Source organism: Gallinula chloropus (assembly GCF_964237585.1).
Source record: "Gallinula chloropus genome assembly, chromosome: 4".
Lineage (NCBI taxonomy): Eukaryota > Metazoa > Chordata > Aves > Gruiformes > Rallidae > Gallinula > Gallinula chloropus.
In genome coordinates this window covers 79,888,695-79,903,991 of record NC_140088.1, presented here as the reverse complement: position 1 = coordinate 79,903,991, position 15,297 = coordinate 79,888,695, and the positions used below count along the sequence as shown (strand labels likewise).

Here is a 15,297-nt window from a genome sequence, read left to right as displayed (position 1 = left end):
ATCTGCTAAAATAAAAGAACATTGAATCATATTAAGCTGAATTCCAACCACCGTCCAGTCCAAAGTATGGGATGGGGCAAAACGTAAAGAATGAGTTCTCCTTTCTGAACATGAAAAAGTAAAGGAAAGATTGTTGCTATCAGGACATTTAGAAAGCCTCAAAAGGACCCCTCAGCAGTCAACACTGTCCATCAGTAGGTACACCACATTTTAGTTTCAAGGCTACGAATTAAATTAGGAGTGAGGAACAATCCTCTTATCATTTCCTCCGGATAATCTTTAAAGAGTTGCAAAAGGGAGATTATATAGGCTCCCTTCTGTCATGGTGAAGGAAAGCTGTTAGCAACTGGAATGGTCTGTGCTTCAGCACTCCTTGATGGTCAGGTCATGTTGCTGTCTGCATGGAAGAACCGGACATTTGAAGACAACTGTTGCACCGTGGTGTGTTTCTAACTCAAGCAACACTCTGCCATTACCAAAACAAAGTAAATAAATCCCAAATTCATTCTAGGACACTTGAAAGAAGTATAGTAGAGAAAAATCTTTGTGCTGAAGTATTTCCTGTCAAAAAACGCCAGAAGTTAAAACAGTATCCAGGAGGTGTAATTAAAAGATCTGTTTACTTTCCATTATTTATCCTTAAAGTGAGGTAGCCTATTGTAGACATTTTAAAAGTTTTTATTATGTGTCTGTATAAATATTCTATGGATGAAATTCTGCCCTCAGGTTGCAATACCCTGTTACCCTTTTTTTCCCTATAGCTTTGCTGGTATTTTGTACTCAATTTATACCAATATTAAATAGGATACAGGAGGCTGTTCTCAACATGAGCTGTGTTTGGTGTCTGCTGAGCACAGGGGCTTGCAAAACTGGTGCATCTTGCTAATGACCCTTCATCTTTCAGAGGGACCCTCAAGCATCTGAGGCTGATAGAATAATGCACATCACTGGCAGCCTCTTTAAAGTATAAAAACATTAAGCAGCAGTAGCCGTATCTTTACTGCCTTTATTGATACACTTCTCTGGAGCATTTTGAATCAATTGGCTTTCTTTGGCATGTGTCCCTTCAATCAAATTTGAACTTTAAAAAACTAAAAGTAGAGAAGAACTTAAGTGGCCAGAGATATTTATTACGATCCCTATTCCTTCAAAAACTCAGATTTGGAAGAAAGCAGGTGACACTTGGTAAAAGACAGAGATGATGAAATCTTAATCGTACGTATTTTAATAAAAAGTGATACCCAGTGAAAAAAATCCATGCACAAAGTTTTGAAAATTCAGATTGGACCCATCTGAAACATAAACCAATTCTGTAACTGTCTGTCCCCCTCACGGATAATGACAAAGAGAAGAGACTATCTCTATCAGTGTGAATTCAGTGAATGTATTATTATTTTGTACTTAGGCTAGGCGAGGAGTCAGAAGTCAGAGCTTTGCCAGTGTCTCAGTGTTAACTCTGCGCAAGCCCTTAACATTTCCCTGCCTCAGCTTTTCCATCTGTATAGAGACTATGCTATGCCTTATTTTGGAAAGCACAAATGGGAAACACTCCTGAGCTGTGTAATAGCATGTTAATAGCATTTTAAAAGGTACTATCTGTTTTTCACTTCTCATTACAAGAACATATGATTCCCAAGTCTTCTAAAATTCAAAGGGGCTTTTTTATTTTACAAAAAAAAAAAAAGAGGAAAATTGGAATTTCTTAAATACATTTGCATGCAGTGCACTAGAGGGCCCTCAGGAGTTAGAAATGGATGGAATGCACTTTTGGAAGGCACATACCTCACAGGACTTTTCATGACAATTTAAAATAGAAGTTGCTGGGGTTTGTTTGGTTTGGGTTGGTTTGGGGGTTTTTTTTCTTTGTTTTTTGGGTTTTTTAAAAATAATGTGAGGTTCATGTCAGCTTATAGCAGTTCAAGTGCAAGCCACCTCTCAGTACAGTTAGCTTCCAAACAGTATTTAGCTTGCAATGAAATACCTAAATGTGAACCATACTTAAAACTGAAATATGTGCTAGAATACTTGGAGAACGTCAGCATTAACGAAGTTACTTTTATTAACCCAAGGAGTTTACTAGAATGAAGAATATGTCGAGCTGAATAGGTAAGTTTATATTTTTATTGTCATATATATGCAATCTGTACTTATTCTATGTTTATTTCTTTGAAAGGCTATATAAGCCACCATCATTTTATTTGAAAAACTATCTCTAGATCCTATTTATGACTTCATGAGAGTGAGAAGAATCAACCATCTTTCCTTTTTAATGTCTGTTTATGAATGTGAACTGTAGTCATATTCAGCTAGAGAAATACAGCACTCCTAATATATTTTTCTATTAGTAAATATATGCATATGTAACTGCTACAGTTACTGGTACTTAACATTGTATAATTTACAGCACTTCCATAACACAAGGCTTAGTGAAGACTTTGTCTCATAAGAAAAAGAAGATAATTGTCTGGCTTTGACAAACTTTTTTTCTAGTGCTGGATTACAGCTAACTGAAATTGCAAACTGAGCCTGTGTTTCATGATTTTGGTGTCTAATCTATACTGTAGTTAGAAATTGAAATAATTATCCTGACAAATTTCTAGATGCATACTGTCTCTCATCTAGAACGTATGTGTCTTAAAAATATAAAGCCACAGATGCCATATGTGAGTAAAGAAATGCTACTACTCTTCTTTTTGCAGTTTGCAAAGGAGATACTTCAGATATTTTAGACTACAAGTCAGCAAACTTTGCTTACGTAGCTGGCTCCATTCATTCTCTGAAGCCAATCACTTCCCTTGTAGTGGCTGATAAGAATTTAACGGCTTGAGAAGGTGGAGTGTCGGCATCCTTAGCACTAAGCACATTCCCAGGCATATCAGTAGCCTCTGTCCATCACCCATGCTGGAAGCTATTTGGAAAAGGAGAAATAGAAATTGGGGAAGGGAAATCATGCATCATCATCCTGGCTGGAAAGTACGGAAGACTTTATGCTGTTTTCATCATGTGGATTTGCTAGAGAAATGACCACCTTTGATCAGCCAAGTAAAATAAAAAACTTATTTATTTGCTGCCTGTGCCCCCCACGGGTTCTGAGGCTCTGGAACTGCAGGCGCCCGAGGACAAGGAGGAATCTGCTAGTGGGTACCGCGTGTGTGATCTACCTGGGATTCCTCGTCAGTCAAGTGGGACACGTTTTACCCCAGCACAAAAGAGGACACCACAAGATCAGTTCCAGAAGTCTCCAAGATGCAGCCCAAACTCCTTTTCTGGGCATCCCACTGGATGGCACCCTGTCACCACCCAATTTCCAGGAACCCCAGCTTGGTAGCAATGGGACCTTGTTGCCACCCAATGTAGTTTATATCACCCTGCGGTCCAAGCGCAGCAAGCCTGCCAATATCAGAGGCACAGTGAAGCCAAAGCGCAGGAAGAAGCATGCAACCTCTTCGTCCTTTGGGAAGCACTTTCCAAAAGCCACTTTTATGGGCCAGGAAGAGGCCTTTGCCCAACAGCTGGGGAGGGCCACAGATGCCACGGGCACAATGAGAGCAGCAGTGGGTCTGGAGGTGAGAAAGCATCAATTGGATGAACACAGGCATAAAGGAATGGCAGTCGGGGAGAGGGGTCACCGGAGACCTGGGGGCATGTCTGGAGTTATAAAGGCACAGCCCCAGCCTGAGGAAAGCAATATCAGGATTTACAGCGAGAGCTCTCCCTCGTGGCTGAGCAAAGAAGACATCCTAAACATGCGCATGCTGGCAGATTCTCCGATAGAGAGCATACAAGAAGTACCTTCACACAAAGCACTCCTGGTAGTATTTGCAGGGGCTCCCAGCACCACAGGAACTGCTTGTAACCAGGGGCACTGCGGCATCGTCAAAAGACCCCTCGACATGAGCGAGGTGTTTGCCTTCCACTTGGATAGGATCTTGGGGCTGAACAGGAGCTTACCTTCTGTAAGCAGGAGATCTGAGTTCTTCCAAGGTAACACATTCCTATGGCTTTTAGCTCGGGGTGCTGAGGTTTCCTTCCCTCTCCCATGTTAACCACAGGGCAGCAGACACCTTTAACTCCTGCAGGCCTGAGAGCTAACCCCGTCAGGGAAGTAAAGCTGGTATCTGTGTATAACATCTGCAGTGCAGTTGTCCAGTTTGAAGGATGCAGTGCCCCCAAAGTTTAAATCAAGTACTATTATGCTGCTGAGGACAGTAACAGTTTCTCTTCCCTGAGAGTCTGGAATGAGAAGGAAAAAAAATCTGCAGATCGTATTACATTGTACAGACTGCCTGAAGTGAAACTGGTGAAAGAAATTGCACAATGCCCTGTGATTCAATGGGTATTTCTCATTTAAGCTTTCCCATCTTTTAGATTTGAATTCAATAAAACATTGTTGAAAGTGAGCACAAGAACTCACTGTTTGGTAGGAAAGAGGGGTTTGTATTTAGTCAAATCACCTGGGCAGAGAGGTAGGGGAACTTACTGCAGGAGTTTGATGCTACCTTTTGTGGTACTAATACCTCAGGAAATTAAAAAGGAAAAAGGCTTCCCTCTCCCCTGGCAATTAAAATCAATACTATGTTTCAGTGAATCCTAGTCTATACTTTGAGGTTCATTACACATATCTAAATAACATGGACAAAAAATATACACAGTATATATTTCAGTATCCCTGGTATGTGATAGGTATAAAATTTTAAAATGTTAATTATTTTCCTTTCATGAAATTAAAGGTAGATTTCAGTTATGTGATATGAGTTAGAAGTCTACTTATAACATTGCTATCATATTAAATATGTCTTCAGCCTAATTGCTATTTTTGTAGTCACAAATCACAATCCAAAAGGACTACATTGCATTTTAATGAATCATTGCTAAAGTGACAAGCTGTGTTTTTGCTGTTCATTTCTTGCTCCTGAAATGAGCTTATACTGAATGTTTTTATATCAACCTGAGTTTCTTAAAAAAAAAAAAAAGCAATGCAATAATGACTTTGTAAAGTCTGACAGCAGGAAGATGACCCAGTGATCTTCAGTTTCTTCGTGCTTTGTAAATTTTTCCTTCAGCAGCCTGTACAACTATGTGAATGAATCTCTAGGAACAACAGTTTAGAGATTTCAGAATATTATTCATACTTGCAGAGCATGGAAGATACATTATGCCTCGTTTATTTTTAGGAACAAGACTTATTGCTATAGAGCTGTCATAAGGCATTAAGGTAGTTCAGTTGAAGGAACTCTGCAGCATGCTGTGGCTGCAGAGATGACAGACTGCAAGCCTCTGAAAACGGCTATTAGGCTAATTGTGCATTGTGTTGCTCAGTGTCTGTCACTTACAGTATGTTTTGGACTGTCTGGGACAGAGACAGTCATCCTGCCCTCTTTAATTTTCTTCTCCTTGTAACTGGCAATGTTCCTACAGCAAGAGCAGCGTTGCTAGGTGATGGAAAGAGAAATAGCATTATTTTGGTCCCACTTCATTTTTTCCAGCTAAAGGGTGAGCAGAGCATTTGGAATTGTTACTGTACCTTGTCTCTCCATGTCTTTAGCCTGGAAATGTTCTGGAACTCAGATGCCTCATATCTACTCGAACTATTTACAGGGTCGTGTTTGGCATAATCTGGAAAACATCTGTGTTGAGATAATGAACAAAAACATGTTCTTAAAAATAGTATGAACAATTAGTGAGATCATTTCTGTAACCCATACACATTGAAGTTAAGATCAGGTGGGTGCTGTAAAGTTTTTTACGGGGTGATTTGTGTGAATTGTGGTTATTCATATGGGAACAAAAGCAATGCAGGATTAGAGACTGCATGTGTGCATGAATGTACACAATTTCTGGACTGACATATCTGTCTCCATGACACATCCCTTTAGCCTGCTTCAGTTGTGATGTGATGTAACAAGACATGCTTGATGTAGCATTAAAATTAAAAAAAAATGGGCTTTTCAAAACTGTCATTCATTTTTTCAAGCAGTTTCAAAACACTGCTTAGTAAATCCCTGTAAAGGTTCTGTTTCCTCTATTCCCACTAATCCCCCACTGATTATTATTATTATTTTTTAAAAGTCTAGCAAAATACTGTATGCAAGTCCTCTGTCTGTTGCTGTTGCCGTCCCCAGTTAATTGTAAACCCTTTAAAGTGTTAACTGAATGATTTTTATGGATTATCTTATTTTTCCACCCACAATGGAAAAATCAGGTATAACAACTCTTTCCCTTGTATTTTTGCATTAAGTTAGCCAAATGTAAAAAGCCTGGAGAGTGCAGATGGGCAAAGCCCTTCTGAGTTCAGGGTTAGGGAATAAAAGAGCAGGATTCTGGGCACATGCAAGTAGACATTCAGTACTCCCATTGCTACCTGCAATGTGGGAAAACGTCAAGAGCTATAAACAGAGAAGGATAAGACTGTAAAACACCAAGAAATAACCATAAAAGTGTGTCTATTCTGGAAAAATGGAGGCAGGCACTTGTGTGTCTGAGCTTTGAGTGGTCACATTGTATCTGCAGGACAGAATCTTCATTACTTGATCAGCCTAACCTGAGGAACAGGAGAGACATATGCTTGTAATGCTTGGTGTCACACCCCTACCTTAACCAATTTGCACAGAAGCTCAGTACAACGACTTCATGTATTGCTTCTAGCTCAGCACCGGCGTTTTCAGGGGTAGCCATACGAGGCCAGTGTTTCTTAGGGGTTGAGCTGCCACTGGAGTGACATGGGCTGGAGTAGGCTTGCTCGTGTGTCATAGCTGGCAGCTGTTGGGATAGGACTCTGGTTCTGTGGTTGTTGCAACAAGGCTGGGCTCTTTACCCAGCTTTTTGGTACAAAATACACAGCTATTGCTGCCAAGTTTTGTTGCACCACTTGCCAAGGGTCCAACAACCGGTTCTCTTCCTCCTGGTTTTCAGATATCTTAAATTTGGCTAAATATGTTTTATCCTGGGCTGAGACACAGGTGAGCACAAGTGTACTCAATTCAGTTGGGCTTTTTTTAGCTAAAGATGGAACCCACAATTTACTCAGAGCCACTTTTTCCTAAAACATGCAAGAAAGTCTTCCTTCTAGTAACGCCTTTCATGGTTAGTTTAGTGCAAATAGATGAATGACATGTGATAAATACCTCCACTGGTTGTACTTGTCATTTTGCTTTATTGGCCCCTACATGATGATAAATGGAGCCATAGTTTTTTTTTCCATCTTATACCCTGCACGATCAGCCTGCCCTTGCCATCCCACCAAAAGTTAAGCAAAATCAGACAAAGATAGTATGAATCACTAAAGTCAGGGAAAAGAGTAAGAAAAATGTAATGCTGCCTTATACATTCAGAATGCTCTAAAATGCTTCAATTTATCTGTCCTGTTCTCTGTCAACCCAAACAACTTACACCATTGTGGTGTACTTCTTGGAGGGGTACCAGAGGGCACATTCCAAATATTTTGTTGGGTAAAGAAGTTCATGTATAGGCAGTAATGCAGGCCATAGTGTAGAGAGCAACTGATGCACATTTCACACATTCCTTAGTGCTGACATCCATATGAGTGCAGGACAGAAGCATTGAAAAGAAGGTGCAGAAGGAAGAAAGAAAAAAATGCCCTAATTTATCTGTGCTTTTTGCTTCTGTCCCTGATAGTTTCCTTTGGAACTTAAGATAAGCTCTAAAATTTAAGGAATGCTCAGTTCCTCCACACTCAGTTACCCCCTCCTGGTAATATGTGGGCAAATAAACTGTTTCAAATGTGTCAGTGGTAAACTGTACTGGTTTACAATGAACAGTATGGAGGTTGAGAAAGAGCTTTAACTGCCTTGTGAAAGATTTGCTCTTTTTAGTGATGTTCTCATAGACACATTTGAAAATATTTTCAAAGAAAAAGTTAGAAAAGATGCTGTGGATACAGGTTAGAGCACAAGATGAATCACTTTTGAAGTGATGCAGGTTGTGAATGTCTCAGATGATTATATTGGAGCAGCGCTTTGGGTACCTTGTGGTAGCCTAGCCTCAGCAGCCTGAGGCTTCACCTGTGTTACCTTATTCAGCTTCGGGTGTCCTGAGACAGTACCTCCAAAGCTATTTTGATGCTTAAAAGCTATATGAATTACTAGAAGTCTGGTTCCTAAATGAGTTTTGAAAAATCCTTCCCATATAATCTTGCAGATCATCTTTAGATAGTTAATTAAACCTAGAAATGTAAGATGTCAGATGAAAATAATGCTACATGAATCAGCTTTGGGTAAGATTCAGTGCAATGCAGCTGCAGCAACAGAAAAGCAGTAGCCCTTTATATAATACATAAAACTGATTAGGGAAGAAGCACACGCAGAACACCCTGGATGTATTCTGATGTGTCCTCAGTTTTGGCTGTATCAAACAGGAAGTTCTGATTCTTACCCAGGCCTAACTTTTTACCGCTCAGTTAGCGTCAGCCCCATCCTCATGGGGTTTGAATCAGAAGAGCTCCACTGATTTCAGTGGGGTCATGCCAATTCATGCAGCCATGAATCAGACCCCTTATCTGCTTTAATTCATGTTTTTCCAGCAAGTGACAAGAATTTGAGTCACTGGTCTCTACTGAAGCTGCTGCTTCATATTCCTGAAATTCAATTTATATTACAGAGTTGAAAGATTCTATTTTGGCTCTTCTTTTCTGCTCCCATTTCCTCTGAAATGCAAACATTTCCTGTACTTCTAATCAAGTTTTTGTATCTTAGTGGATACTGGCAAGATATTATTAATATTTTTAAAGTACTTATGTTACTATTGTTTATCATGTCCCTTTTGGGTAGACAGGAGATGTTTGTTTTGTTAGCTCGCTTACGTATTTGGTTTGTGGAACAATTAATGAATAGTTTCACAAACTATTATTGGAAATATAAAAGTAATTGATCAGAGTTGGTCTTGAAAAAAGCTGTCCTTTATAGCCATAATTCTCAATGCTTATTCAGATTTTCTCCAAGTGGTTTGGAAAAGAAGCTTAGCTGTTGGTTGACCTAACTTGGCAAAATTCACGTACATGATGGAGACAGAGCAAGAGAGATGGAGAAATACCTATGATTTCCCAAATACTTATTCAGGCACCTCAGTAGAGAAAAAGCCTGGTTTACAGGAGTGCTCAGTACTTCTCTTTAGCACAGAAAAGAGTGTCGAGCATGGTGCTGATACAGGAAGTACTGGTCCTGGTGAAATACTGACATTCCTAATGGAAGGACACATCTGTGTTCTTAAGGAAACATTGGACAATTGGGAGGGAGGTTAGAGATGTGGTGGAGCTGCACGTTGAGCTGGCTTGAGGACTACCTTGTATGTGCAAGCCATGGCAGAGAAGCTGGAATACATTCTGATTTTGGAGAGGAGTTTGTTTTTCTCTTGGACTTGATTGTGTGTGAGGCCTATCATGCTCTATTGGTGAATACAAGCTGGATCTTTACCTGCTAGGTATGGGCAAAGATTATTTCGTACCTGCTGTTTTAGATCAGTCAGCATCCTTTGAAAGAGTTGCTTTTTTGCTGCAGCTGTTTGGAGATCTATTTTTAACAGTTCTTGCTGCTTACAGAATGAGCCCTCACATTATCAGCTTTTAGCTTGCTGTTGGCACTGATACCTGTTTTCTGTGTGCTATTCTCTGTCTGCCTCTGAAGAAGCTGCTGTGGAATCTTGTTGCCTTCATTCAATTTTTTGAAAACTTCTTTTCAGATATGTATCTGGCTCCATGGGCATATGGCAGACAAGGAGAATTTAGGCTGCATTTAGATATGCAGCAACATGCAGTAGTGTGAACTTTAGGTTCACTGACTTTCAGGATAATAAAAATAAATTTTAAAGTGTTCTGACACTTGCTATTTAGTAAATAGCAGCTTTGCAGTTAAAGGGTTCCTCCTCTTGGTACTGAGACATCATATTTTTGTCTTCTCTCTCCACCCAAAACCAAAGGATTTCTTTGTTTTGATGTGCACACAAGCCACAGTCAGTCCTGGATCCTTGACAGTTTAAGGCATCAGCAGCATTTCATCAGCAATGAAAAGGAGATTTTAGGTTGGATGTTAGGAAGAAGTTCTTTACTGAGAGTGTGTTCAGGCACTGGAACAGGCTCCCCAGGGAAGTGGTCCCAGCACCAAGCCTGACTGAGTTCAAGCAGCATGTGGACGATGCACTCAGTCCCATGCTCTGACTTGGCTGGTCCTGTGTGGAGCCAGGATTTGGACGCAGTGATCCTTATAGGTCCTTTCCAACTCAGGATACTCTATGATTCTTTGATTAAAATACTAAAGTTAACAAAATCTACTTTGAGCATAGGATTTGTAGCCTTATGCTATAAATACTTTGACATGCATTTTCAGCTCTTGTAAGTCATCTTCAGTGGACTGGAATCAGATGGAAATGACATTGTTGCTTCACAGAGGCACTGCAGGCTCATAGTCTACCTATAAACCTTATAGTTTATTTTAATATATGGTTTTGTACAATCTCTTCAAACAGAAAGCCTTCCATACACCGAAGGCATTTATAATGTCTGTGCTTCTTCCATTCCTACAGTGTCTAGTTTTAGATGTGGAATAAGACCACATTAACCAAAGAATGTCAAGTTATTAGTCCCTGGCCATTTTTCCAGCCACATCTGTAAAATGGTATAATTGAAGTTTAGGCAATGTCTGAAGAATGATCAAGAAAGTCTGACAATGTTGCACTATACTGACGATGTGTTTTTCCTTTTTCAGATGGTCAAGCCCGTCCTGTTATTCTCTGGGATTCCTCACTGAGTCCAACAGATAATAATACCCATTCTTCAGTGAAGCTAACCTGGGGACAATATCAGCAATTATTGAAGCAGAAATGCTGGCAGAATGGTAAAGTTCCCAAAGCTGAGTGGGGCTGTACTGAAATCCATCATCATGAGTGGTCCAAGATGGCACTCTTTGATTTTCTTCTGCAGGTAAAATGTTTACTGAATGCAACTGTCTGCCTCAAAAGTCATGTGAGCACACATGAGACTCCTAGAAAAGTAACTTTAGCTTTTTCCCTATTTAAAAAAAAAAAAAGATAGGAGGAAGCAAAGGCTTTTGCCTTGAGATATCTTGTTTTACTTCACCTTGAGGCAAGAATAGTGTTTCTCCCTGGCTCCTTGTTTCACCATAGTTCTTGACTGTGTTCATAATTATTTTTGATTTTTACTGTGTGATGCTTCCTGCAAGGGTGATTGAAGTGGTTTTGGTCAAATCTGGATCTAGACAGTTGTAGTGGTTATTTTTCCTTCTTTATAAATGCCTAGCCAGTGACTTGGTAAGGAAAGAGTGGAGCAGCAGCTGATGAATTGCATGGCTCCTATTCTTCAGTTAGGTATTGCACATAATCATCAGCTCTCCAACGAACACCAAACCCAGGCTCTGCCCAGTGGTATCATAACATGTGGTGGCAGGTACAGCAATTATGTAGCAGTATATTAATACAGTCTCTGTGTTAATAAGGGCTGAACCGAACCACCTGGCTGGAAGCTAATTTTACAGCTCTACTTCTAATTGTCCTTGTCTGTAAGGTCTGGGTGACTGCCTGATGCAGCATTTACTGGTTTACTTAAAACTGCAGCAGGCACTAGTTTTATTCACTCTTTGTTTATGTAACTCAGCTTTTTAGAGAGAGTTACATTTCTTGAAATATAAAATAGATGACTTGGCTTATGCATAGCCAGTCTTTCTCAGTCCCATTCTAGGATGAATGGATATTCCATTTGTTTAGTTACATTTTTGCAGACTTATGTTGAACAGGCCATTCAATCTATATCTAAAAATAGATTGTCACTTATCTAATGATTCCATCTTTAATCCCACTGTGAACAAGTAATTCTTAGAAACTGATATAAAGTCATGTGTATTATTCTGGTACTAAACAGAGTAACACCCCTATAGCAATAGGGGTGTCATAGAGTTAATGTTTTCATGCCATTGTCTTCTTGTTGAGCAGTTTAAAAACTCTTATGAGTTCTGTCTTATTTCTAATTTTAAGGTCTTCTAAACCAAGTTTTTAATGTACATATTAGAACTATTATGCAGAAGGGCAGTCAGTTAAAATAAGATACATCAGGAATTAATTGAACCAACAGGACTGAACTGTATATGAAATAGAGAAACAAATTGATCTTAGAATAGTAGCTGATATCAGAGTGATTTATACCCCCAGCTACCTATCAGACAAGAATCTGAGTGAAAGTACTTACTATGGTTTTTAAAGGTGAAAATTTTATCTGTGTGCTCTCAGATTTAACTTCCAAGTTTATTGGCAGCAGAATGTGAAGACTCTAAAACAAAAAAGTGCAAGAAGATGTTCTGAGTTTTAAAAAATATCTATGCATTATGAGTCATTGAGAAATAAAAAATAATGGTGAAAAGTATTCTCTACTAAACATATTTCCCTCAGAAGAATGATTTGGTGCCCATAATAGATGTTCCTAATCTATGGTTTCAAATACTATAAAAAAAGAGGAGCAGTGTAAAAAGTGCTTATAGCTGACCTTCACTTGCCTTCTTCAAGAAGTCAGGTGAAATAAGGACATTAAATATAAAATGGCTTCTTTAATGTTGGGGGTTTGGATCTTTGATGTGTATAAATATATGACAAAACCCAGTGCTAAACTATTAAGGTTGCAACATCAATTCCAGAGCATCCCATTATTCTGTCTTAACACTGGAATGATACAGGATAATATGAAGGGACTATCTGCAAAAGCATGATCTCCTCATGTATTTAATCCATGTGACAGGCTGTGGCATACATGAATTAGGGCTATACATCAAAGGAGTGTGGATGCTATTTTTAGCAAGTTTTTTTTATTATTTGAATGAGAGATCCCATGACCTGGAACACTGTGAGCAAGAGGGGCTATAGTGCCTGCAGATGCTGCTCATGAAAGGAGAAGGAAGTGTATTCCTTTCCTCTGGATTTTCACAGTTGAAAACAGACCCTGCCACCAAGACTGGTGGCAGCAGCATTACATACTTAAGAAAAAACAAAACAACTCTCAGACTTTCATTTGATGAGCAAAATTAGGAGGCCTTTTCAATATGCAACATAGTTCTACATCAGAAGAGCCCTAACAGTTGATTTTACCAGAGTGCCACAAAAATGAAGCTGTAATTTTAGAAGGCTTATGCAAACATTAAAGCTTTTATGCTTAGAGCAGTTTGGAGAGTTAGCAGTGTACAACAAAAAGGAACACAAAAAAAAATATTTATCTTTGAGAAGTTACTTATTAAGCCTTATATGCACCAAACCAGACCTCCACAGTGCAAGCACCAGTCAGCAGGAGCAAGGCTGCTCCCAGAGATGATGAGCTGGAGCCAAGGGCAGCACCATGGCAGGCAGGATGGTGTGAAACACACCACAGGTCCCATTAACAGCTCAGTGAGCATCAGGCACAGACAAGGCAGCTCCAAGGTAGGAGCAGGAACCCCAAGCAGCAATACAGATGCATTAGGTATCTAGACAAGCAACAGGTACACACCCACTGCTCCCCAAAATGCCAGGCCTGAGCTTAAATAGTGTCCTGGGGGCCCCAGGTAACGCTGCTCAGGGCAACCAGTGCCTATTTGTGTGCTCAAGGCCCTGGCAGTGTTGTGTATTGTGTCTCATCTGGTCAATAGGGGTAGAAGCACTTTCAAAGAGTGATTTATCTTCCCTGTATTAGATGGTTATCCTAAAATGGCATACTTTCCTCTGGGGGAATGTCGTTCTTGTCATTGTTTATGGAAGGGAACATAAATGACTAAGCTTAACATTTATACCGCCAAAGTTAGACCAGATGTATTCCTTCCAGCTAAGTGCTCCGCGATGAATAAGCGCGGGTTCACATGGGAAAAAAAATAGACAAGGCCATCATTTCATTAAAGTATATACCACAGGCAACTCAGGGAAGCTGCTCTGTGATTGCTGCAGAATCCTCTTGCATTTTACAGTTTCTGATGTGTCCATTACTATTATTTTCAATTATTTTGCATACTGTTATTCTAATAGGTCCCATCAAAGAGAGACCCTCTGTGTGTGTTATATAGTGGTATTGTTCCATTATTTTTAAAGGATTTCTACTGACATAACAAATCATGGCTATAAAATGGATAAAATACACAGTCTGAGAAATTGCTTCTAACAGTATGTGAAGTGTGGGGGAGGGACCAGGACTTCAACGTCATTTCACTGCCAACTTTAATTACACTTGTCCTGAGCTTGCTTTCCTGTCAGGTGTGTTAGAGAGCAATGTCTTACAATGACACTCTGCCCTAAATACTTTGATATTGTTTTCACTTGGCACTCTGCTGTACTTTGTTTTAGATCTATAATCGACTAGACAGAAACTGTTGTGGATTCAAACCTCTCAAGGAGGATTCCTGCATGCAGCAAGGACTGAAGCTGAAATGTAGCGATCAGGATGCTGTTGGCCTGACACATATAGTTCAGAGAAGGCATGACCGAAGGCACTTGGCCTTTATTGACAATAAGGGTTTCTTTGACAGAAATGAGGACAATCTTGACTTCAAAATACTACAAGGAATCAATGAGTAAGTTTTAAGTTACTAACTTTGTGAAAAGATTAATAATTTGAGCTTGAGACCCTAAATTACTGTAATAGATATCATTGAACCAAGAGATTTACAGGATGTGTCCCAGAATGTATGAGTAATCCCACTGCAGTGAAAGACACAATTAGCATGCGTTTGAATGGGCACGCATGGGCTTCCTTTGCTGAATCGCAGTCTATATTCATAGAATTGATTGCTAAATCACAACATAAATACAGCAATTCAGAGTGATGGCAAAGCTGATGAATTCCTTTTGCTCTTCCAGATACCCTGAATCTGCAGTTTCAGTGCTGAGGAGCCAGCGTTTACGTGAGAAGTTGCTTCAGTCTTTGTTCCTTGACAAAATATACTGGGAGAGCCAAGGAGGCAGAAAAGGAATTGAAAAGCTTATTGATGTAATAGAAAGGAGGTCCAAAATTCTTCTTACTTATATAAATGCACATGGAGCCAAAGTATTGCCCATGAATGAATGAACCAGTTGGTTTCTATCTGAGAGATAATGTTAAAAAAATTGTATGAGGCAAAAACTGTCAGTAAAATTGATTTAATTCATAGGCTTATTTATTTTTTTTTCCAAAACTTTCAAGTTTATTTTTAAATAATTTTACATGGCTTGAAGGCAACATTTAAATGTCCACTGCAGCTCCACATAGTGCAATCTCTTCTATGTCACTGGTGAAATGAAATGAAAAGTAAAGAAATGGTACAATAAATAATGTAGTAACATGTAGGT

General features: G+C 39.5%; 1 protein-coding gene across 1 annotated transcript; it reads left to right on the top strand.

The window, feature by feature from the left end:
* Window positions 1-2,987: 2,987 nt before the first annotated feature.
* GASK1B (golgi associated kinase 1B) lies at window positions 2,988-15,037 on the top strand (the record flags this gene model as incomplete). Its single annotated transcript, XM_084263105.1, has 4 exons — window positions 2,988-3,984; window positions 10,716-10,930; window positions 14,317-14,543; window positions 14,830-15,037. 4 exons carry the CDS (start codon window positions 2,988-2,990, stop codon window positions 15,035-15,037), a joined length of 1,647 nt encoding a protein of 548 aa, XP_084119231.1.
* Window positions 15,038-15,297: the final 260 nt, after the last annotated feature.